At 46.9% G+C, this 23,139-nt stretch overlaps 1 protein-coding gene across 4 annotated transcripts in view; it reads left to right on the top strand.

Annotated features, from left to right (window-relative positions):
- Nucleotides 1–23,139, top strand: part of eefsec (eukaryotic elongation factor, selenocysteine-tRNA-specific) — a 43,539-nt gene that overhangs the window by 3,067 nt on the left and 17,333 nt on the right. For 2 of the 4 annotated variants that reach the window (XM_078798486.1, XM_058055394.2), the window contains exons 6-8: nucleotides 1,701–2,324; nucleotides 4,104–4,260; nucleotides 7,774–8,540. In XM_078798486.1, the coding sequence (XP_078654612.1) occupies nucleotides 1,701–2,324; nucleotides 4,104–4,260; nucleotides 7,774–7,955 (963 nt within the window). In that variant the 3' untranslated portion in view covers nucleotides 7,956–8,540. Of the gene's footprint in view, nucleotides 1–1,700; nucleotides 2,325–4,103; nucleotides 4,261–7,773; nucleotides 8,541–23,139 lie in introns of those variants that run through there. The other 2 variants (XR_009120073.2, XM_078798487.1) reach the window with 1 other exon arrangement.

Genomic DNA, 23,139 nt, shown 5'->3' with positions numbered 1-23,139 from the left:
GTAGACAGCCCAATTAGCATGTTAACTGAACGGCAGACACCTGTGCTAGCTAACCACAGGTATGAAAGACACCTGGTCTACGCAATCAGATAGAACTCTCCAACATGGCGTAGACCAAAGAGCTCTCTCAGGACCGCCAAAAACATCAGGCAGTGCCCGAAACGCTGCTGCGTTCAATCATGGACGTGAATTGGTCAAGGACCCATCACCTGTAAGTGGGTCTGTATCTGGACCGAGGTCCGCCATCTTGTGATGGCCGCTCACGACTGTTTGATGTATGATATTAAAGTAGCCACTTAGCAAGTACTGACTGCATAGGAAGGTTGGGTGGATGTTGAAGCAACATGAGACATACTGGAGATCTCAAAGGCAAACCAGACACTTCCCATTTTCACCTCTTGGTGGCAGCAAGTGCTTAAATTAGCACCCATTTTATTTTGGAGCACTCAGCCTCTGATGCAATAATAATAATTGATGAGTGCTTGATGGTCAATCAGACATCTTTTAGAGTATTGGTGGAAGGGTTGTTTTTATTCAAGGTGGAATTGAAATGATTGTAGCGTTGATAGGTAAGCGTTGATGACAGCCAGCCTTATTTTCTACGTTTTCACGTGTTTGTCAAAGATTACAATTATGAAATCAAATAAATCAGCGCTATCAATAAGAGGGCAGTACCAGCTGTATAGTAAAGTCATCATGATACACCCTGGGCACCCTCCCCTACGCCCCAAATACACAACTTTCTCGGTTGGCAACTTAGGGACCAAAAACTTTGGGAAAAATATACCTATATTATTCTTCATTTTCTCATAATTATTAGATCATTCCTATTATTTCTATAATATTTCTATTAATGTGATATTTGTTGTACGCATGTATTTAAATAAATAATCCATCGTGATTCGTGTCAAGTGTTACAGAAATGTTTTTTACTTTAAAACTTTTAGCATTATTGTTATTACTATTATTTCAATATTATAGTTTGTATTTTATTTTAATACATATTTGATGATATATTCTTAAATACTAATTCCATTGTGACAATATTGTGATAATTTCAGAGTAAAAAAAAAGTCCTGTCATGAAAATGGCATTGTTTACTTTCTATTCAATGTTTAAGATAATTTTGTCATCATTATTAGTATTATTATTATTGAAGTAATAATTTCTATTTTATGATATTTCTTCTTAAACTAATTAAATTGCGGCAGTTGTTCAGTTGGGTCTTGATGAAAATGGTACTTTGTATTGAATCTTTAAGATCATTTTTTCCTATTATAATTATTTTGATATCATTTAAATCATTCAGATATGATTTTCATGAATTTGATGATTATATTATTTATTTTATGCTATTTGATTAAATGACAAAAACAAAATTTCTTGACAATGCTGTTTGGTTTGTATTGAATGTGATTAAGAAGCATTATTCTTATTGAATGAATATTATTAAATCATTTCATAATTTGCATAATGTCATTTTGTAATATATTAATATTACATATACATTTAATAATAAACATGTCGTTTGTATGAAAGGTGTTATTGTGATGATATCATCATTTCTGATATGAAGATGATATTGTTTATGAATGTACTTCATGTACATGATGATGACTAATAAATCGGCGTGCTTGAGTGGCGATGAGTCGGCGTTTGAGACGGATGTTGATACTTCTCCTTTCGCCTCCTCCCACCAGGTGAGCAAGAAGGTGAAGTCCATCCAGATGTTTCGGAAGCCGGTGTCGGGGGCCATGCAGGGGGACCGCGTGGGTGTGTGCGTGACCCAGTTTGACCCCAAGCTGTTGGAGCGGGGCATGGTGTGCACCCCGGGCTCCCTTCGCACCATCCACGCCGCCGTGGTCTCGGCCAGGAAGATCAGCTACTTCAAGGGCTCCCTCAGCACGCGGGCCAAGTTCCACATCACCATGGGACACGAGACCGTCATGGCGAGGGTGACCTTCTTCGGCCTCCCCGAGCCGCCTTTGGACACGCCCGATCTGCGACCGTGCTCGTTGGAAGGCGCCTTCGCTTTGGACAGAGAGTACCTCTACCAGGAAGACTACGTCACCGCGCCGGGAGAGTCTGGCTCGGGACCCGACCCGGATCAGTGGGCCTTGCTGGAGTTCGAGCGTCCGGTCACGTGCCCTTTACTCTGCCTGGTGATCGGCTCCAAGCTGGACGCCGACATCCACGCCAACGCATGCCGCTTGGCCTTCCAAGGACGTCTGCTGCTCGGCTTTGAGGACAAAGGCTACGCCGAGAGCGACCTTCCCGGTCTGCTCATCTACAAGACCAAACACCGCCAGGGCCAAGTGGAAAGGGTGAGTCCTCGCTCCAAGCTCTCGTTTTTACGTGCCCTCCTTTTTGCCTCATGCCCTCGCCGTCACCCCGCCGTCTTCCTGCTGATCTTGCTTCTTTGAATGTTTGTCATTGCTGGTGGCAGTGGAGCATGGCTCGCTCACAAAGCCCCCATTGTGCCTTCACAAACACACACGTACGCACAAACAAGCGTGCTCTGGCGTTTCAGACATGTGGGTGCACATGCCTGCGTCGCAGACGTGCGTGTGTGGCCGCCTGACGCCGCTCGCCCCGTCTCGCTGTCACAGACTGGCGCTGTTTGGACACACCTGAGCGCTGCAGGAATACCCACACGGCTCGCCGTGGGATGACTCCACTTCCCCAACGAGCATCTGACGCCACACGAAAAGTCGTTAGCTGGATTATGCAAAAACTCGTGTTTATTATGTTTTTGTAGAGCAGCCGCCCAAGGGGCACGGAGGAACCCACGGAATTATGGCCGTTTATTTTCATGATTGTAATCACGCCATCTGTCTACGTGTTACTCTCCATGAACCAGGAAGTAGCTGGCTACGTTCCCAACACACGCACCAAAAACACAAGCTTCTTGCAAACAAAAAGATGGCTTCTAAGTGCTGTTCCATTCCAAGGGCGGGACTTTTCATCCTAAAAGTTTTCCCGCGTGTTTGTCCCACTTCCATGTTTCACATCATCAACAAATGTCAATATTAGTCCATGACAACAAGTCAACACTCAAAGTCCTTTTCAAATGAAACTCTTCATGATGAAGGGAGTAAAAAAGCAAAGCTCCACGTCCCTGTGTGGAAAAGTGATTAGCCTAAAGCTAATAAGTGCAATCAAGCCTTTGGGATAACTTGCAATGAGTGTCTTCCAGCTGTGGAGGAATTGTTGTCATTCAGCCACATTGGAGGCTTTTCCAGCATGAAGGCCTTTTGAAGGTCATGCCAATTTCCCCGAGGGAATCCCAAAGGGATGAATAAAGTATTCTGTCCGTCTGTCACAGCATCTCCATAGGATCCAGCTCCCATTCCCAAATCTTCCCAAATGTGTTGTAAAGCAGCAGCACATGTAGTCATGTGTTTTTGTTATGCTTTCCGCCGTGCCGACCCCCGTGTCGGGGTCAGGTTGAGGTCGGGTGGGGGGGTCAAGTGTGCAACAAGTTTCCTGCTGTTTGCACCTCTGAGGCGTTGACGGCTTCTGTCCGCGGCTCTCAAGTGAAAGGATGCGTGCAGGAGGTCAGAGTGACGTCATGTGACATTCGCCGCTTATTTCAAGGCATGTAAAGTACTTTTTGTTTTTTGTGCGTGTGTGTGTGTGTGTGTGTGTCATGGCACATTGTTGGCATGGTTGTCGCTATTCCATGGTCTGTCGGACGTCTGTAGCCACTGTATGTTTTTTATCAGCGCATCAGTCACGCTTGAGGAGCGTCGGGGTCAAATGTTCAAGAGGGAATGAGGGTTAGGCACCAAAAAAGAGGATGAGCTGGTGGCGGCGGAGGCTCTGAGACAGAGCGGTGCCCTCCTGTTATCAGATTAGTGGCGGGTTAGATGGACTCGGCGATGAACGATAAGCAAGGAATACAAACGAATACAGCATGAAATGTGCAGGAGGAAGGAGAGACAGCCAGGCGGCGAAGCTGCAAGAATGCGGCGGCGGCGGTGGTGGGGTGGATGAGGGCGTAAGACAGAGGGTGAGCTGTTAGCATGGCGGGGACCAATCCCTCTGACATTTTTACACCATTTCTCAGCCTAACTCACTTCCTTCCTCCTTCGTTCACGCAGGTGACCGACGACTACACCGTGATTGGCCGAAACCTGTTCAAGAAGGAAACCAACCTGCAGATCTTCATGGGGCTGAAGGTCACGCTGTCGACGGGTGAAACCGGCGTCATCGAGGGCGGATTTGGACAGAGCGGGAAGTTCAAAGTCCGGGTGAAAGGTAAGGGGGCGGGCCCCAAGACTAGAGCTCAGCATCGGTCTCAGTGGGGGGCAGGTGTATTTGTTCATTAGTAACCCCAGGCTTCCATTCCATACCTTTCCAAATGAATATATCATTCATGGATATATAATATAATCCATGAAATCTATTATTGGGTAAAAATATGTCAAAATGAAGCATTTGCAAGCACAAAAGTGAAGTCAAATCCAAATGTAAGACATTGAAAGAGGGTGTGATGATGTGTAGTATTATACACTGGCCACTAGGTGTCACTAATGCTGCTGTAGTGTTGGCTGAGACACACAAGCACCAGACTCAATGGGCTGCCCATCCATTTATATGGTGAGAGGCGAGTTGCACCCTTGCCTGGTCGCCAGCCAATGGCAAGGCACCTACTGTACGGACCAGCGGTACAGACAGTAGATAAAACATAGGATAAACATGTTTACAACATAAACATTTACATAACATAAACATTTACATAATGTAAACAACATAACATAATGTTATAACTGTTATGTCTATTATATGAGGTAATATGAGTGTAAAGGTAACTATAGGGGTGTTACTTTATGTATAGAAGGCTCTAATAATATTAAAAAGCCTATTTAGAAGTTGGTAAACATGTTTTTTATGTGTACTATATTGGGTAATAGGAGTGTAAATATGACTACAGGGGTGTTACATCATGTGTTGAGGGCTCTAATAATGTTAAGAAGCCTATTTAGAAGGTGCTAAACATGTGTCCATTTCTAAATAAGGAATTGTACTTTGTGGAATTGCAGTCATCCCACTGTTGGGTTTTGAACCAATGAACCATGAACCGCCATAAACGGTTGCTGTAACCAAAGCGTCACTCACATTAAAGCCGAGCGACATGCGGGACGGTGATGGTGGATGGTGGCGTAGCATTCCGGCCCCTACTTCACAGCCAACAGCCTTTCCCTGATCCTGGGGCAGGGAAGGTCGTTGTAAGTGTATATGTTCAGGATGTGGTAAAGAGCGGTAGGGTTGACATCTCCAGCCGCATTCCCAGGATTCCTCCGGGGATTGCCTGTGTTCCGGGGGAAGTCTGCTCTGTATTTATTTTACCTTCTGTTGCTCCAAACCCACTGCTCCACGCCAGGAGGGGAGAGAAAACCAAAACATATCCAAGTCAGAACCTCACATCCTATATCCTCTTCACTGCATCACACAAGTTGTGGAGGAGTGGAAGTGAGCTGACTAACATTGGACTTGCTGTTTTATTTCCGGCGTGGATAAAAATGCATATTAACGTGGGCAATGGAAGCACGGAATATCACTCACAAGCGAGAAAAGTCAGCAATCTACTGAGCGTATGCATGCGTCTGTTAGACATGGAGCTAATCTACAGCACATTCAGACCGCCACAGTTCTAGCTGGACCGCCACTGATAGATTAGACCACACTTGTTAGCCCTCGCCCATGAACAAGATGTACCGGGGCGGTCTGTCGTTCCACCTCTGTACGGAAGGGGGTGTCGTAAGTCATGTGCACCTGGTCCACCAGAGAGTAAGAAGACGTAGCAGAAGGGATCAGTTTAGGCAATTATTATTCATTGATTTTGGATGGATGAATTCCTGCGATGTAGTCTCCAATGTTAATAAATGTCATATTTTCTTACAGCATAGAAAACCCTTCTAAATGCAATCTCAACCATGATTAGAGCCCTGTAGACATGAAATAACACCCCTATAATCACATTGCTTGCCTGTCATGCTCAGCAACCTACGGGGTCCCTGCAGGGACACAAGAGACAGCCATGGCGCTAACCATTAGCAAGCTGACTAGTTAGCTTACAATTCATTTTCTGTATTCTGAACTTAAGAAAGGGTTTTAAATAAGAAGCAAAAAGCATACCACTTCCACACTGAACGGGAGGAGACTTTTTTTCCACTCTGTCGTGCCGTACAAGCCAGGGCTGACTCCACCCACACTGTGTGTGACGCTGAATAATGCAACATTACTGCCGCCTAGTGGCCATGATGCCACATATCTCTTCGTCTGTTTCAGTCGCGTTGAGCGAGGGAGTGATAAGCAAAGCGTGGTATTTTGGGGGCGACTGCGCTGACACATGCAGTGAGTTTTCCTGGTCTTACTGGTGACTCGGGTCGCTCTTCTCTCATGCGTGACCGCTAATTATGCACATCATACCGTCTGGGATGGCACGCCATGATGGATGGATGGACTTCCTTGATTGTCGTTGCCTGGCTCCACTATTACATGAGACTAAAAAGCCAACAAGAAGAAAGAAACATCCAGGAAAATGAAAGGAGAGTATGTCGTTTACTGTACTGTATTTACTGCATGTACAGTAATACCACGTGTACAGGATGCCAACCCCAAGTGTGTAGCAGCGTGTGCATGCTGGCGTGGCCACAACCAGCCGAGATATGAAGCCGGCGTAACGAGCCTTACATCGGCATAACGATAACGGCGACAACGCTGGCGCCATGATGCATGAGCCCAGACGGACGGCGAGTTGAGCAATAAAAGCAGAACGGCAGCCTGCCTTCCATGTCCTCAAGCGACATTAGCTTACATTAGCCACACCAACTTTCTGTCTGACTGGAGGAGGAGAAGTGTTGTTCTGCTATCCTTCCCATGTGGGGATGGAAGCAGGAGTTCAGAACATCCAATTCTCTCCTGTCGCTAAACTACAGTGGTCCCTGGTTTAGCGTTGGCGTGTTTTCGGTTATGTCTTGATACTAACTCTTGCAGTATCAAAGGTGTATTTCTACATTTTTAGAATCCTGAACACCCCATCTCAACGGTTTCTTGCACACAGTTCCAAGGGTACAGTTCCAACTATCTGGTGGTTGTATATTTGTTAAGTTATTTTGATGTCAAACAACCCATTTTTGTGTTATGTATGTTGGCATACTTGGTTAGATATCTGAGCAACAAATATTTGTATCAAAGTGAAAGTGCTGCTTTTCTAACTTTTCTTTAGTTGGGAACTGAAATTTGCCTGAAACTCTACTGCTGATGACTAAAGAACACGAAAAGGTAGACCCAAACCTTTTTGCCTGATAAAAGATGGGAGTCTCATCTTTCTTTTGGTAGGTTCCGTGTGAATATAGCCATAGAACACAACATTCCGTGTGCCTTGGAAGCTCAGTCTAAAAGATTCCGTGTGCCTTGGAAGCTCAGCCTAGTGGTGGTCCCTACTGAGGGGCTTGTCTTTTGTAAAAAGGCTGGCATGGAAAGACTTGGCAAATGGACTATTTTTTTAGTTGGAACATAGAAAACCTGTTTATGACCTTCTCAAACTGTTTTTTGTACATGATTAGAGCCCTGTAGGCATGAACTAACACCCCTATAGTCACCTTTCCACTCCTAGTACTTAATATAGTAAATGTATAAATATTGAATCTTACGTTGAGGATGTTCAAGTGAGTACGTTTCAGTCATTGACTGAATTTTTATGGGACGGGGGTTTGGGGCTGGTTGGGGGCCGGTTGAGGACGTGACTGCCGATCTTCTCCTCAGAGGGTCTTCGGCCAGAGACCAAGCAGTTGCTGTCCTCGTCCTCCAAGAAAAAAGGGAAGGGGGGCGGCAAAGACGGCGCTGCCAAGGAAGAGGAGTCCAAAGCGGACACGCAGCCCGTCAGCATTCACTTGGATTTCAAGCGCTACGTGTTCGACCCCCACAAGAAGATGGTCCAGTTGTGACTCACGGCCGACGCTGAGACGATGCTGGCTGATGGGATATCAAATGAAGAAGCGACATGGACGTTCTCAGCATAATCTGGAACGTCGGATTTGCAAATCCTGGCCTCGTGCTAGCGTGTCTCATCTAACCAATCATATCTGACATCTTATCTCCTTCTTGCTCGGCCACGACCTGTAAAGGTCACCTGTGGCATTTTTTAATCATTTTCTTTCTCATTTCATTTGATTTTTTTTTCCTCTTTTTTTTCCTGTATGGAAGGTTTTGGCCCGGAATGTTGATTATGTCAGAAATACAACAATTCTTATCTGAAGCTTCATTTGCTTCATTTTCATTATTTTTGCATCCATGCTTTTATGAACGTCATTGCCAAGATGACTTACTTGGCAGGAAAATACATTTACTAATGTAAATACATTTACCTTTCCTCTTCTGGAAGAGGAGGAAGGAGAGGGGGAATTCTCTTGTCTTCCATTTTGCTTTCATTGGTCATCCAGTAGACAACAAATCATCAATTTCAGCTTTTTCCAAATGTTGTACACATTGATATTATTTCACCAAAATTGCAAATATCGTTTTCATTCTGCACCAACTCTCTTCTATGATTCTCATTTCTTGTATGCCTTTTCATAGTACACCACATTGGTAGTACTTTGTACTGCATCCTGTTGTCCGGTAGTTTGACTACCGGTCGCTCCAGTAGCTGAGGGTCAGCTGATGGTTCCTGATGGGAAACCATTGATGTGTGCAGATAAGCGCCGTGTTTGTCCCACACAAAGAAGCGATGGCGTGGCGGGGGGGCGCGATCGTTGGTAGTTGACGTGGGGGAGGAAGAGGATGGTGGCAAGGGGAAGCGTTCCAAACGTGTCTCAAGGCAGAGGAGATTGAAAAGACTAATTAGCCGCCGTTTGACTGATAAATGGCTGCAACATTAATTAGCAATTTAACCACAGGGGGTCGGGGGGGGGGGGGCTCTCCAAACACCAAGCATGCTCTCCAAACGCCAAAAGCACAAATACTTACTGCCAGGCAAGATTAGGACCATCATATCTGCTCATCCTTCTTATTTTGCCTTTTGGACACCATGAGAAGTACTTCACAGAAGTACTTCACAGAAGTACTACACAGTCCGACCTCAGGACGCTCAGGATGTGTCTCTCCATCCCCAAATGTCACCTTTTCCCTAACTCTAATTCCCTTCCACCAGACATGAACACGGAGCTCGGAGCATGTGTCCGACTACAGCGTACCTCACCGGGTGTTGTCATTCCACACCTTCATTAGAATTATTTTCATTCCACAACAGCTTTTGTTCCTTTGTTTTCACTCTGCACCAAAATTCCTCTATTTATTTTTCATTCGGAGATAAAATATGTATTTTAATTCTACACCAAATTTGATTTATTATTTTTTTAATTTTATTAATTTTGTAAAACAATTGGAAACAATTTCCATTTAAACACCAACATTTTTCTGTTTTTTTTTTAATTCTACAGCAATTTAAAAATTGTATTTTCATTCCATACCAAAATTATATTTCATGCTGCACCAAAATAGATGTATTATCATTTTTAGTCTACCCCTACTGTACATTTTTATTTCATTCTGCACCAAAATTCTTCGATTATTTTCATTCTGCGCAAATTTTCTTTCAAGGAAAATCTTCCTATGTGAGACATGGACGCCACCGTGGCGTCACATCCCCCAATACAGGGCACCTTGCTGGGCCACGCCAGCTGGCTCCTCCCCCTCCATACTCTGGTTCTCCCGGTGGTGGTGATGTGGTCATATTTCATTTGTTCCCGTTCGTCTTACCTCCTCGTGTGCACAAACGACACGTGCAACGACATTTGAAAAAAGTAGCAATGAAAACATGGATATCATATCGGTCTGGAGATGCAGCAAGTTATTGATATGACAAAAAGATATTGTGCATGTCTGGTCTTCATCATGCCACGGGCTGCCACTGGTGGCCCACCAGTGGCCCACCAGTGGCCCACCAGTGGCCCACCAGCGGCCCACCAGGGCCAGACTTTGGCCAACACCACCCCAAGAGATAAGGATATGATGCGTCCCGCGTGGATATTTTTCCGCATGTTGCAGCACCTTGCTAATGAAGGCGATAGAATCGCAGCCCCCCCCCCCAACCTCAGCACACGTTAATTAAAAGTGTGATTAAAAATGGCCGTGGTTTAATTAATAGCGCCACAGCCTCTTTCTTTCACTCCACCTCTCCCATTTCCGCCAGCCGTTATCTCCCACCTGCGCAGCTGTGGGAATCTTAGCACGGGAATTGTGGCGCTATTATCGCTCCAAAGTTCTTCCATGATTGGAAATCATTCAGGCGTCTTCCCGCCAACGTGTGTCCTTTTTGCAAATGAAACAGGCTAATTAGCCCATCTTGTCTTAAATCTGCAAGGCCAACCCAAAATGGCAGACGCAAAGAAAAGGCCCCAGCGTGGCCATTGTTCCTCCGTCAGCGCCCAATCGGAAGCACGTCCGCGGCTGCTGTCTCGGCACGGCCCGGGAAACAAAACATGCAAATGAGCTGCCCGTTCAGCCAAGCAGCGTTATTGATGAAGTGTTAGCATGTCCGTGGAAGTGATGGCGGCCATAGTTAGCCGTCATGGATGAAAAAGCCCAATGACACGGCGTGCCGCATCATCGCCGTCACGCTGCCTTCCGACGCTGACGGCGATGCTGTAAATAATAGCTAATAATAATGAGCTAATAGAACATTTATTAGACCGCCTTGGTTCCACTGTGGTATCTCTTGTAGCGTCCAGTAGGAGCACTGTAGTGGTTTCACTGGTCTAGGAAAACATTGGAGGTCTAAGAATCCGTCCTGAACGTCCAAAGTGTCTGAAAGCCACAACCCCCCCCCCCCCCCCTTTCCTCTCAAAGTAAACAGCAGGATATCAGATGAAATCAGATTAGGAGGTATTTATTGGAGCCGCAGGCCTTGCTGATGTTCTCTAATGGCCGCCGTGGACCAAACTCATCCTGGACTGACAGGCTGGGACGGCTGGTTCTGGTCGGGGGGGGGCTTTGAGGGAGCGGAGTGACTGACGGAGGTTTGGAGGAAAGACCCGTGACACCGTAAGATGTTTGTTTGTGTATGCTAGCTGCATGCTAGCTGGCCATCTGATAGCATCGGCGCTTGCGTGGCCACGAAGGGGCGGACGTACGTGAGGGAAAAAGATGGCTTCCTCTTCACTTCTGACAAGTACTTTAACTCTAAGTAGAACGCCGCTCACGGTAATCCCCCCCCTCCTCCGACGATGACTTTAATTTGATCCCCCCCTCGTCTTTTTTTGGGCGGGGCCTCTGGTTGTCTTCCTTCCCTAATTAGCTCATATTTCTCTGCTTTGCCCTCGCCATGGTGGTGGCACGCATACGGCCCCCAATCAACCCCCACTTCCAGGATCTGCTAGTCACCAGGAAGCCACTTTTTGTCACGTGGGCCCACGCCGTCGTTTGAGGACACGGCGATGCGGAGCCACGAGTTGAACAAACGGAGGAAGTAGAGGCTGTTTGGGTTGCTAGCGTTAGCTTAGCCATGTGGCAGACACGCCTACTGGTACCCACGCTGCCACAGAGAGGCCCCAGGAGCAGATGTTACTTTTCTACTGCCATGTATACAGTAGTACCTTGGCGTGTTCCTTTTATTGTACTTTGCACCAAAACTTCCTTGTCCAAGCGACTGGACTACAGTAGAGTCCATCACTCATCCGGGTAAGCGATGCCAATAACACACTTTGTTACAGGTGTCAATCAAACGCTAACGTTATTATTCATATGAATTGGTGATACCACGTCCATTTTAGTCCTAATTGGCACATGCGGGCGTCTGGAACCTGGACTCGGCGCGTCCTTGATGGTTAAAGCGCCGTATCACAGGAACACTGCTTTCCCCGAGTTCACATTTCAAATATTTTCATTGTTTGCGTTCTTTCATTTATTTTTCTAATAATCCCCGAAGGCGGACGCCCGGCTGTTTACTCGCTTTCATTTGCCGTACTCCAACTTTTTACTGCCGGTCCTAATTAACCTTCAAATGAAGAAATTACAGCAAAGCCTCAGCAAAGCCGCACCAGCGCTCACGTACCGGGACCACAATGAAAAGTACCCCCCCCCACACCCCCCCGGCCTGCTTTTCATCTTAGGTGTTCCCCACACGCTGCGTGTCTTTCTCATGCTTTTCTTCCCTTCCTTCTTCTAACACGTCAGACGACATGCCCCCCCCCACGCTGCTTCTCTTGTCCTCGTTTCCTTTGTGACCAAAAGTCCGCCTTCTTTAAACGTTCATCTGCAGGCTGGAAACCAACATGAAAGCTTCAAGACGACAGCGAGATATCTGCCTTTGACTTTCTTCTTTGAAGAGCAGCTGAACGTTTCTCACTCACTCCAGGAGCTTCTAAGCAGACATTCAACATGCAAACCAAGAAATTGATGGCTAAGAAACGTTCATGACAAATCCAAAGTTTAATAACCATAAAAGGCTCACGGAGAAATAAGGAGTATAAAAAGGCATGCTTGATGCCAGTGTTCCCAGGAGGCTAGTGGGAATGTTGCTCCGGGTGCTGAAGATGGCTGAAGATGGCAAATCTTCTCCATTGGATTTAGATGAGGGGACGACGCAGGATGGTCCAAAAGAGTCAGCTTATTCCTCTGGAAGAAGTCCTTGGTCAAGTGTTGGACCAGGGCCTTCGCCCCCCTCCACCGTTTGACGCCCCCGCACCACCTGAAGGATGATGATGGTGGAAAACATCTCAGGTGGGATCTCCTTGGAAGCCATCAGGACCGTCCATGGAGAAGAAAACTTTCCTCCACCTTTCAATGTCCCATGTTTGGTGCTCTCCTGCTCATTCCAAACCTTGAAGGAGACCAGGCCTTCGGAGATGTGCTTTCTTCTCTGGCAGATGGCCAGATGGAGCTGTGAGATGTAGATGGTCGCCATGACAACACAATCACATATTCCAGCCAAGCTGATGGATCACATCAAAGCTTCTTGATTGGCTTCCGTTTGACACCTGAGCAAACCTACCCCCCCCCCATGTTTGTGTCCCCCTCCCTCACGAGTGCCCTGATTGGCTGATTCATGTTTACCACCTCCAACGGGCCTTTGTGCCCCCCCCCCCGTGTGGCGTTATCAGATGTGCTGGTGTCTATGGCGTGTTTACTTAGCATGCTAGCACAATGGAGGAGCCTGATTGGCCAGGAAGCCCCTTTGTCATCTTCTCAGTCTTTTATGCAAACGTCAATCTGCCTTCATCATCACCGCTATGAGGAACATCCATCATCACGGGGGGGGGGGGGGGGGGTCGGTGGGCGATGGCGGCGACCTTTCAGCCACGCCGGGTGACCTCCTTGCCGTCGGTCTGGTTTGGGTTAGGGTTAGCGTTATGGGGTTTGAGTTAGCGTTAGCATTAGCGTTAGGGGTTTGGGTTAGCGTTAGCATTAGCGTTAGGGTTTGGGTTAGCGTTAGGGGTTTGGGTTAGCGTTAGGGGTTTGGGTTAGTGTTAGCATTAGCGTTAGGGTTTGGGTTAGCGTTAGGGGTTTGGGTTAGCGTTAGCATTAGCGTTAGGGTTTGGGTTAGCGTTAGGGTTTGGGTTAGCATTAGGGGTTTGGGTTAGCGTTAGCATTAGCGTTAGGGTTAGCGTTAGGGGTTTGGGTTAGCGTTAGCATTAGCGTTAGGGTTTGGGTTAGCGTTAAGGGTTTGGGTTAGCGTTAGCATTAGCATTAGGGTTTGGGTTAGCATTAGGGGTTTGGGTTAGCGTTAGCATTAGCGTTAGGGTTTGGGTTAGCGTTAGGGTTTAGATTTATGGTTTGGGTTAGCGTTAGCATTAGCGTTAGGGTTAGTGTTAGGGGTTTGGGTTAGCGTTAGCATTAGCGTTAGCATTTGGGTTAGCGTTAGGGTTTAGATTTATGGTTTGGGTTAGCGTTAGCATTAGCGTTAGGGTTAGTGTTAGGGGTTTGGGTTAGCGTTAGCATTAGCGTTAGCATTTGGGTTAGCGTTAAGGGTTTGGGTTAGCGTTAGCATTAGGGTTTGGGTTAGCGTTAGGGTTTAGATTTATGGTTTGGGTTAGCGTTAGCATTAGCGTTAGGGTTAGTGTTAGGGGTTTGGGTTAGCATTAGCGTTAGCATTTGGGTTAGCGTTAAGGGTTTGGGTTAGCGTTAGCATTAGGGTTTGGGTTAGCGTTAGAGTTTGGGTTAGCAGCCACAGCCGGCATGATGAAACAATTATTGATGATTAGTTTTGATGTATTGATGATCCATGGATGGAGCAGACAGAACAAGTGAAGGATGTTCCATGAAAGATGCTCTTGAAGGTCAGCTGGAAGTACCAGTATAGTACTAGTATCGGTATCGGTATCAGTACATGCTTCTACTGCGGAGTGTAATATGAAGGAATATCCAGCCTGTCATCATAATCAATGAAGCAATCAATAAAACATGACGCGTGTGCCTCAGAGTGAACCCTCCTGTCAGTCATCCACTCTCTTTGGCCCTGTGGGGAGAGGCGGGGCATAGCGAGCTGACTTATTTATTTATTGACTTATAACTTAGTCACTCTTTATTTATTGTTTTTTTAAATTAAATTTACTCCTAATTTATTGACTTATTTGTTTTATTTATTGATTAGTTAAATATATATTCTTTATTTTAAATCTTTTTCATTATTTGTTGTTCTATTGTGTAATATGTAAATATGATACATGAGTCCAGCCTGTCATCCACGTATGAGGGTAGCATGTTTTAAGCATGTTTTAAGCAAGAGATGAAAGGTTTCTTTGGGGGGGGGGGCCTTGAGCATAGCGTCCCACGGAAAGCAGCCATTAAAACGAAGGATGTATTTATTTTTCCTCCCGTCTTTTCCTTCAGCATGGAGCACAGAAGTGAGGCGGGATGGTTTGGGAATGATTTGGGGGGGTCGAAGGGGGGGGCATTAGAGGCAGTTTCCTGATTATGATGGCGTTTGTGTTTTATCAGGCATATCTGGGGGCTGGCTGGGGTCCTGAAGGCTTCCTCTTTGACCAGACGCTCGTTAAGGCGGCGGTGGAAGTTTGGAAGTTCTCCCACGGAGATCACGGTCACATGACTTATTTGCCGGGGGAGGGGGGTGTTTGAAAACATCTTTTGAGATGACTTAGTAGCAAAAATGGAGAAAATCAAGCAAATAGAATTCGTTTTATTCGTCTTTGTACAAAGCAGACGAAGGATGCGATGGCGAGGGATGCGGTGGAGGGGAAGTGGAGGTTAGCGCTGCGCTTGCAATTAGTCAACTACAAAGAGGACCCCGGTTTTGAACGCCACCCGCCACCCACGGCAGTGGGGGGGGGGGGGGGGGTGGAGATGAGAGGCTGAGATGAGTGGTGTAGAAAAACCCAAACAAAGTCAGGCCGCAACAAAACAAACGAATGAAGACACAACAAAGAATCAGGTCGCCCCCCCACCCCCCCCATCCACAGGTGACCTCATTTCCTCCAAGAACGCACAGGCGAGCCTTTTGGTACTTAGCCTGAACCGCGTAGAGATTATGAAAGAGAAGCCAGTGTGTCATGTGACTTCACTTCTACCTTCTTCCATTCTCCCCTCCTTCATCCCAAGGTTGGTCTTGCCGACTTTTGGGGTGGTTGGGGTGGAAACACCCTGACCACAGCCAGATGCCTTCACTGACACCCCAAAAACAGCGTGCATGTATGCCTGGTCTTGGCTGCTATTCTTGCTATTCAACGTGGTGTCCTTGAACGCAACACCACAGCGGCTGGTAGTGGATGAAGTGCATCCTCGTGAGGAGAAGAACGTTGGCTCTCAGCTGAACTAAACCGCTTGAAACGGCCACGCTAGCAGGGTTAGCTTGGTTTAGCATGCTAGTGTGTATGACGGGACGGGACGAGCTTTTAGATGCCCCAGGATGACGAAGAGGTTCTGTTTGAAGAGGGGATGCACGTTTATTCTTCTAACCAGATCCTACGACAGACCTTCTCAACACACCTGGCTTCAAAATGGTGTGTGTGGGGGGGGAGGTCATAGGGTGTTGAAATAAGCAGTAGACGTTAAATGTGCCTTCCATTTAGCGTATCCATTACTGCTCCCACACGGAAGAACCAAAGGCGAGTGGAAGCAGGAGATGAGATCAATAGAGACAAAATGGAGGATTGATTGCTCCTTTTAGATCTTTTAGATCTTTCAGATTAGTGCCGCCGTCTGAGACAAATACCCGGGCTGGGTCATGCCGCCCGGGTGACACGGCCCACAAACGCTCTCCCTATTGCTCCACGTTTGGAACTAAAGCACAATGGCCGGCACGGGAGGTCGTCTTTTCTCTGGTGGGCTCCGTCCCGGGGAGGACAAGAAACAGAATCCATAGATTCTTTGGTGGGCTCCATCCCAGGAGGACAAGAAACAGATAGAATCCATAGATCCATGATAGGATTCAGTCTGGGCTCTGGTCTCAGCACCTTGGCATGCTTGGTCCATCCAACAACAGCATGAACGGAGTGAGCCCTTTTGTCAGTCGTGAAGTCCCTTTGTCTGGGCGGGTGGAGGCGGGGCTGCTGGCATACACACTGAGTGTGACGCCGTAGGCATGAAATTAGACGGAAGTCTAATGTTGTGTATTTTTATTGTGCTTTTCTTAAAAGTAATGTTAGCATCTCCTAAAGGTATTTATTGTAAATGTTTCTCTCCATCCCATGGCCATCAAGTCAGCCATCCATGTGTTGTAAGGACAACATCATCGGAGCTAAAGGTCTCATGAAGAACCCATGAAGGGCTTCTTCAGACTCTTCATGACGTTTCCTTGTACAGTCGCCGCTCGCATTAGCATTAGCCAACATCTGCTATGTAGCATTGAGCCCACCAGGTGGCAGTAATAACACACAACATGGAGACATTAGCTTACATCACATTAGCTTAACGCTGCGTGAAGTCCACCATGGCATGTCCCACATCATGGAGGGAAAAAAAGGGTTCTCCTCCCATTCCATGTGGAAGTGGTACATTTTCTCAAGTCTTTGTAAGTTTAGAAGAAATATTCCAGTTGACTGTGATTGGCTGGCCACCAGTCCAGGGTGGACCCCGCCTCTCGCCCCAAGACAGCTGGGATAGGCTCCAGCATACCCTGCGACCCTTGTGAGGATAAGCGTAGAAAATGAATGAATGAAATTCCAGTTGAACTGATTAGTTTGCTAGCTTGTGGCTGCCTCAAGTGGGAGTGTGAAGGCGACTATAGGGGTGTTATGTCATGTGTACGGGTCTCTACCAATGTTGATTTAGAAAGTCATCGAGATTAGAAAGTCAAGATTCCATTTATTAACAATGAGTCCTACATATCACGGGAATTTGTTTACGAACCGTTCTAAACGGCGGTTAGCTGTTAGCATCATGCACCCTGGCATCGTTTCCACCTCCCACGGTGAGTTTCCTGTTTCCCCTTCTTCCTCCTTTTGGTGCTTTTATCCGCCATGTCCTTGCATTCCAAGTGAAGAAAGGAAGTGACATCCCGCTTCCCTGACGCCTGAACCCACGTAAAAAGGTCACCACTACCTTTTAAAATGGACGATGAGACGATGCCAGTGTTTCTATGCCAACACAGGGCCCGTAATTAGCCAAAACACCGTGGGATGCTCTTGATTGGCAGGTGAAGTTGGAGTTGGAGTTGGAACAATAAACAAGTCTTCCAGCCAGAATTAGCGTCAGGAAGTGTTTTCCAAATGAGATGAATAAATTGAGCAGCTTAATTATTGTCGGACGCTTTGAGCTATTATTCTCCTCCGTGGGAAGGAGGCGGGGGAAGGAGGCGGGGAAGGAGTTTATGATCCCTAGAAGACAGAATGCAATCTGCCGTCCTCCTTTTGGTGCCCGATGGGCGTAGCTTTGTGTGGCGTGTCACCATGAGATGTCGGGGAACGTTGGTGACATGGGAGATGTTAGGTGCCACTTCGGGCCTTGACTAGAACCTTAACTAGAACTGTTCCTGTGGTCTTCCTTTCCTTACTATGTTCCTCAGAGTGGAACCTGACAGCTGAAATATCTGAGCTAGCTTGTGTATCCTTCCCCTAGACCATGATGTTGGACAACCTTTGCTGTCAGGTCATGTGACATGTTTGTATTTAAAATACTATTGGGAATGTGATCCTATCTGTGAGGAGCAGTGAGGAGCAGTGAGGAGCAAGTCCCAGATCAGATTGCGTGCTCAGTACAATAACGTAGTACACGTTGGCAGCTCAGCGCAGCCCCCGAGGGGCGGCCCGCTCCACTATTTGAGAAGCACTGGACGACTTGAAGGCCCACACATGCTCTTTTAATATGCCCCCCCCCCAGGTCGTGTTGGCGTGTTTGATGGCGTCTCCTTGGGGTCTTCGTCCGCGGGGGCCGGCGGCCCGCTGGCTCACATCGGGACTCAAACAATCACCCTCGCCTCTTACTTCTCTTTCGTCCGTCCGCCGCTGCTCTTTTCTTTCTTTCTCCATCTCCTCCGTCCGCGTCCTGGGGCGCTACACCCCCCCCCTCGTTTATTTATCTACCAGGAGACGGAAATGGCCTCCCACCCAGGGAGGAGGGGTTACATGGAGGTGAATAGCGACCACGTCTGCCTGGGTGTGTGTGTGTGTGTGTGTGTGTGTAACGGCACTAATATACAGTGAGTGTGTATGTGGCGCTTTGCATGTGAGCAAAGTTAAATGACAGTTGCTGTTGCCATGGCAACATTTGCCATGAATCCATTCCAGCCAATCAGAAAGAAAGAAGAAAGTCATTTGTGGAAAAGGCAGCACAATAAGAAAAGTTGATGAAAATTTGACATCCAACCATTTTCTATGCCGCTTAGGCTCCTTTGGGTGGAGGCTATGCTGGAACCTACCCCAGCACACTGGTGGCCGGCCAATCCCAGGGCACATATGGACAAACAACCATTCACACTCACATTCCAGAGCCAAACTTGGAAGAAGGTCTCCACTAAAATGTTCCTAGGCTACGTTGGTTCCCGTTTGGATCCTTCCTAGCTTCCCAGGGCCCAAAGCCTGCATGGGAAACTAATACGCATAAAAGGAAGAAATGTCAAGATATGGACCCCCCATAAGGTAATATGGCCCCCCCATAAGGTAATATGCCCCCCCCATAAGGTAAACTGTTGATGAAAAAGGTCCACTCCTTCTTTGATAGCCTGCTCGGCCCCAGATGGCGTTCCTCACACGGCAAAGCCGTCTGTCAGCAGAGCTGAGTCATGGCCGCCCGGCGCACGCAGGCGTGACCGATCTCGGCCGCCATGAGATGTTCTGATTAAGCTGGCGGTGCGTCCAACCCCCCACCCCCCCACCCGCTCCTTCCGACTTCCTCTTCAACATCCTTGCCTGACCCGTGGCTGACCTCCTCCAGAGGACTTGGAGAACTCCACTTGCTGGAGTCGTGTGTGTGCGTGCATTCTGTCCCTCCCACGGTGTTATGTTATGGCTGCCATCACTTCTGTACGTTCTTCTAATTGTAGACGCCGCTGAAGTTCCATCATGTTCAAGTTCTTGTAAGACTGAACCCGCGATGAGGGATGGATGATAGATGGACGAGGGATGATGGATGAGGGATGGATGATAGATGGACGAGGGATGATGGATGATTGATGGATAATGGACGATGATGGGTGGATGCGGGATGATGGAGAGATGATGGAGATTTAAAGAGATTTATGGCTTTAATGGAAGGAAGGTGTTACGGTGTAGGGAAGGTTTTACAGTATAAGGAAGGCGTTCCAGTGTAGGAAGTGTTACAGTATAAGGAAGGCGTTCCAGTGTAGGAAGTGTTACAGTATAAGGAAGGCGTTCCGGTGTAGGAAGTGTTACAGTATAAGGAAGGCGTTCCAGTGTAGGAAGTGTTACAGTATAAGGAAGGCGTTCCAGTGTAGGAAGTGTTACAGTATAAGGAAGGCGTTCCAGTGTAGGAAGTGTTACAGTATAAGGAAGGCGTTCCAGTGTAGGAAGTGTTACAGTATAAGGAAGGCGTTCCAGTGTAGGAAGTGTTACAGTATAAGGAAGGCGTTCCAGTGTAGGAAGTGTTACAGTATAAGGAAGGCGTTCCAGTGTAGGAAGTGTTACAGTATAAGGAAGGCGTTCCAGTGTAGGAAGTGTTACAGTATAAGGAAGGCGTTCCGGTGTAGGAAGTGTTACAGTATAAGGAAGGCGTTCCAGTGTAGGAAGTGTTCCTCATCCATGCGTGTTGTGGTGAAGATGCCAGTAAGAAGGTGACAAAAGACAAAGCTTCCTATTCTTGACTTTCTTAGCTTGAGATAAAAATGGAGGGTAGTAAAAACCCATTTGTGCTTTGTTTGGCTACAAAAGTCCTTTTTTTCCTTCCCCGTCCTTCCCTGTCACCGTTATGAAAAAGCCAACAGGGGTGCTATTAGAAATTCCTAGAATACGTTCCAAAGGAAGCATCCTTAGCAGGCGCCGAGGAACAAGGAGATTTCTTGTTGACGAAGGAGGAAGTCTTTCATTCAGGCTAACACGTCCAAACACTTTCACATTGGTACACATGCTAAGATGCACACGTGTGTGCGTGTGTTTGCATGGTGAGGGAGAGAGGGAGAGAGAGAGAGAGGGAGAGAGGGAGAGATAGAAGCTGCAGCTCATCACCTGCAGGGTCGGGCCTGCTTCCTTATCGCGTGCTGCTTCTCTGATTGGCTTTTATCATCCAGCTGCTCCCTGGTTGCCTTTTATCTGAGAGGCCAGTGTTGGGTGTGTGCACGTGTGTGCACGTGTGTGCACGTGTGTGCACGCGTGTGCACGCAGCCGTGGCGAGGCTCAGCGGTCTCACTACAACAGAGCAAAAATGGTGATGATAATAGAAAGTTCAGTTCAGGCCCAACAAGCCACGATAGCCCATGTTACATCCTGGGGGGTTACATCCTGGGGGGTTACATCCTGGGGGGCTACATCCTGGGGGGCTACATCCTGGAGGGTTACATCCTGGGGGGTTACATCCTGGGGGGTTACATCCTGGGGGGTTACATCCTGGGGGGTTACATCCTGTGGGGTTACATCCTGTGGGGTTACGTGCTGGGGGGTTACATGCTGGGGGGTTACATCCTGGGAAGGTCCTCCAGCCGTTAGCATGCCGCTTCCACACACCACGCCTTTTTCTTCCCGTGTCATGTGACTCAAAGGTCATCCAGTATATGATGCTAGGGATGGGACATTGTAGCCATTTCATTCATCTTATTGATTATTACATCTTATGTCAAACAGGGGTGCTGGAGCCTATCCCAGCTGTCCACCCTGGACTGGTGGCCAGCCAATCCCAGGGCACATATAGACAAACAACCATTCACACTCACATTCATACCTAATGGACAATTTGGAGTGGCTAATGAAGCTAGCATGTTTTTGGAATGTGGGAGGAAACCGGAGTACCCGGTACCCAGCGTTCGTCCCTGTCAACAGGAGGACTGTGGTCTGAATGGAAGACGTCCATGAGATCTCCTGAATGGTTCTTAATGAGGGAAGGACTCTGGAGGAACCCGTCTTCACGTGCAACCTTCAAAGGTCCTCACAAGAAGCTCTTTTATCATTTGAATAATTGTCTGAAAGGGGCCGGCGGGAGATGGGAGGAGAGGGAGGTCCTGATGCTCTGACCAACTGAAATGAGATCTGGCCATTAGCGGCATGGAGGCCGTAGGAGCCTATGATAGGATTAGACTTCAGGGAAGGAGATCCTTTTGCTTTCCTTCCATCTTTTTACTCAAGTTTTTCTTCTTTCTTCTCTCTGTGATGCATGACTTTCTTCTTCTATGGTATATATACTATGAATTAGCCCCCCCCTGTGTTTTAGCATATTCTTGAATACCATACAATACTCATTGGAATACTCATGTAGTACTTGTTGTATTCAGAATAGTCTTATTGTATCAAGGACATGTCAGCGCCACCTAGAGGACGTTGTGTTAGCCCCAGTTAGCCCCAGTTAGCCTCGGGATGGTCTTCTTGGTCTTTAAAGGAGGTCAATTAGCTCAACAACACCACGTGGTCATTTCTAAGTCAGCAAGAACATTCCACGTTAGGAGCCAAAAACACACACACACACACACACACACACACACACACACACTCCCCCTTGTAACCGTAAGGAGTAAATAAATAAAAGTGTCTTGGTGAAATGTGCTTTAAAGACGAGGACCACACTGGTGCTGGATAAAGTTTTATTGTGGTGGAAACGTAAAGGAGCTTTTAAAGACGCTCAGTAAAACATGTTGACTTTATTGGCTCCTCGATGGAGAAATGATAGCGGAGCCCAGGAAGTGGCTTGGATTCTTCTTCCTGTGTGGCAGCACGTGGCGTCACCTTTCTGTACAAATATCAAGTCTTGCCGTCAATTATTGGACGTTTAACAGGGGTCGATGCTAGTGCTAGATGCTAAATGCTAAAGGCTAGTTAGGCTAAAGGAGGGTGTCCCGACTGTTTTTTCCCCCTGGTGAGGCGGGACTGGGCAAATGTGCTTACACGTGATGACCCGATGTCCCTGAATGCACCAGCCGTCCCTCTGACACACAGCTGCAGATATCTGCTGGGTAACAACATTAGAGCCCTCTAGACATAAAATAGTACCCCTATGGTCACCTTTATACTCCTCTTACCCGATATAGTAGACATCATATGGGAAAATAACACCATGTAAATATACTTTTAATATGATTAGAGCCCTCTAGACATGAAATAGCACCCCTATGGTCACCTTTATACTCCTATTACGCAATATGGTAGACATCATAAGAGAAAATAAGACATTAATGACCTTGTATATATACTTTCAACATGATTAGAGCCCTCTAGACATAAAATAGTACCCCTATGGTCACCTTTATACTCCTCTTACCCGATATAGTAGACATCATATGGGAAAATAACACCATGTAAATATACTTTTAATATGATTAGAGCCCTCTAGACATGAAATAACACCCCTATGGTCACCTTTATACTCCTATTACGCAATATGGTAGACATCATAAGAGAAAATAAGACATTAATGACCTTGAATATATATACTTTCAACATGATTAGAGCCCTCTAGACATGAAATAACACCCCTATGGTCACCTTTATACTCCTATTACGCAATATGGTAGACATCATAAGAGAAAATAAGACATTAATGACCTTGAATATATACTTTCAACATGATTAGAGCCCTCTA

The sequence above is a fragment of the Doryrhamphus excisus genome, linkage group LG18 (genome assembly GCF_037039965.1).
Source record: "Doryrhamphus excisus strain RoL-2023G ecotype Guam linkage group LG18, RoL_Dexc_Guam_v1.1, whole genome shotgun sequence".
Classification (NCBI taxonomy): Eukaryota; Metazoa; Chordata; class Actinopteri; order Syngnathiformes; family Syngnathidae; genus Doryrhamphus; species Doryrhamphus excisus.
The sequence above is the reverse complement of the archived record's forward strand: the minus strand, read 5'-3'. Positions and strand labels throughout refer to the sequence as shown.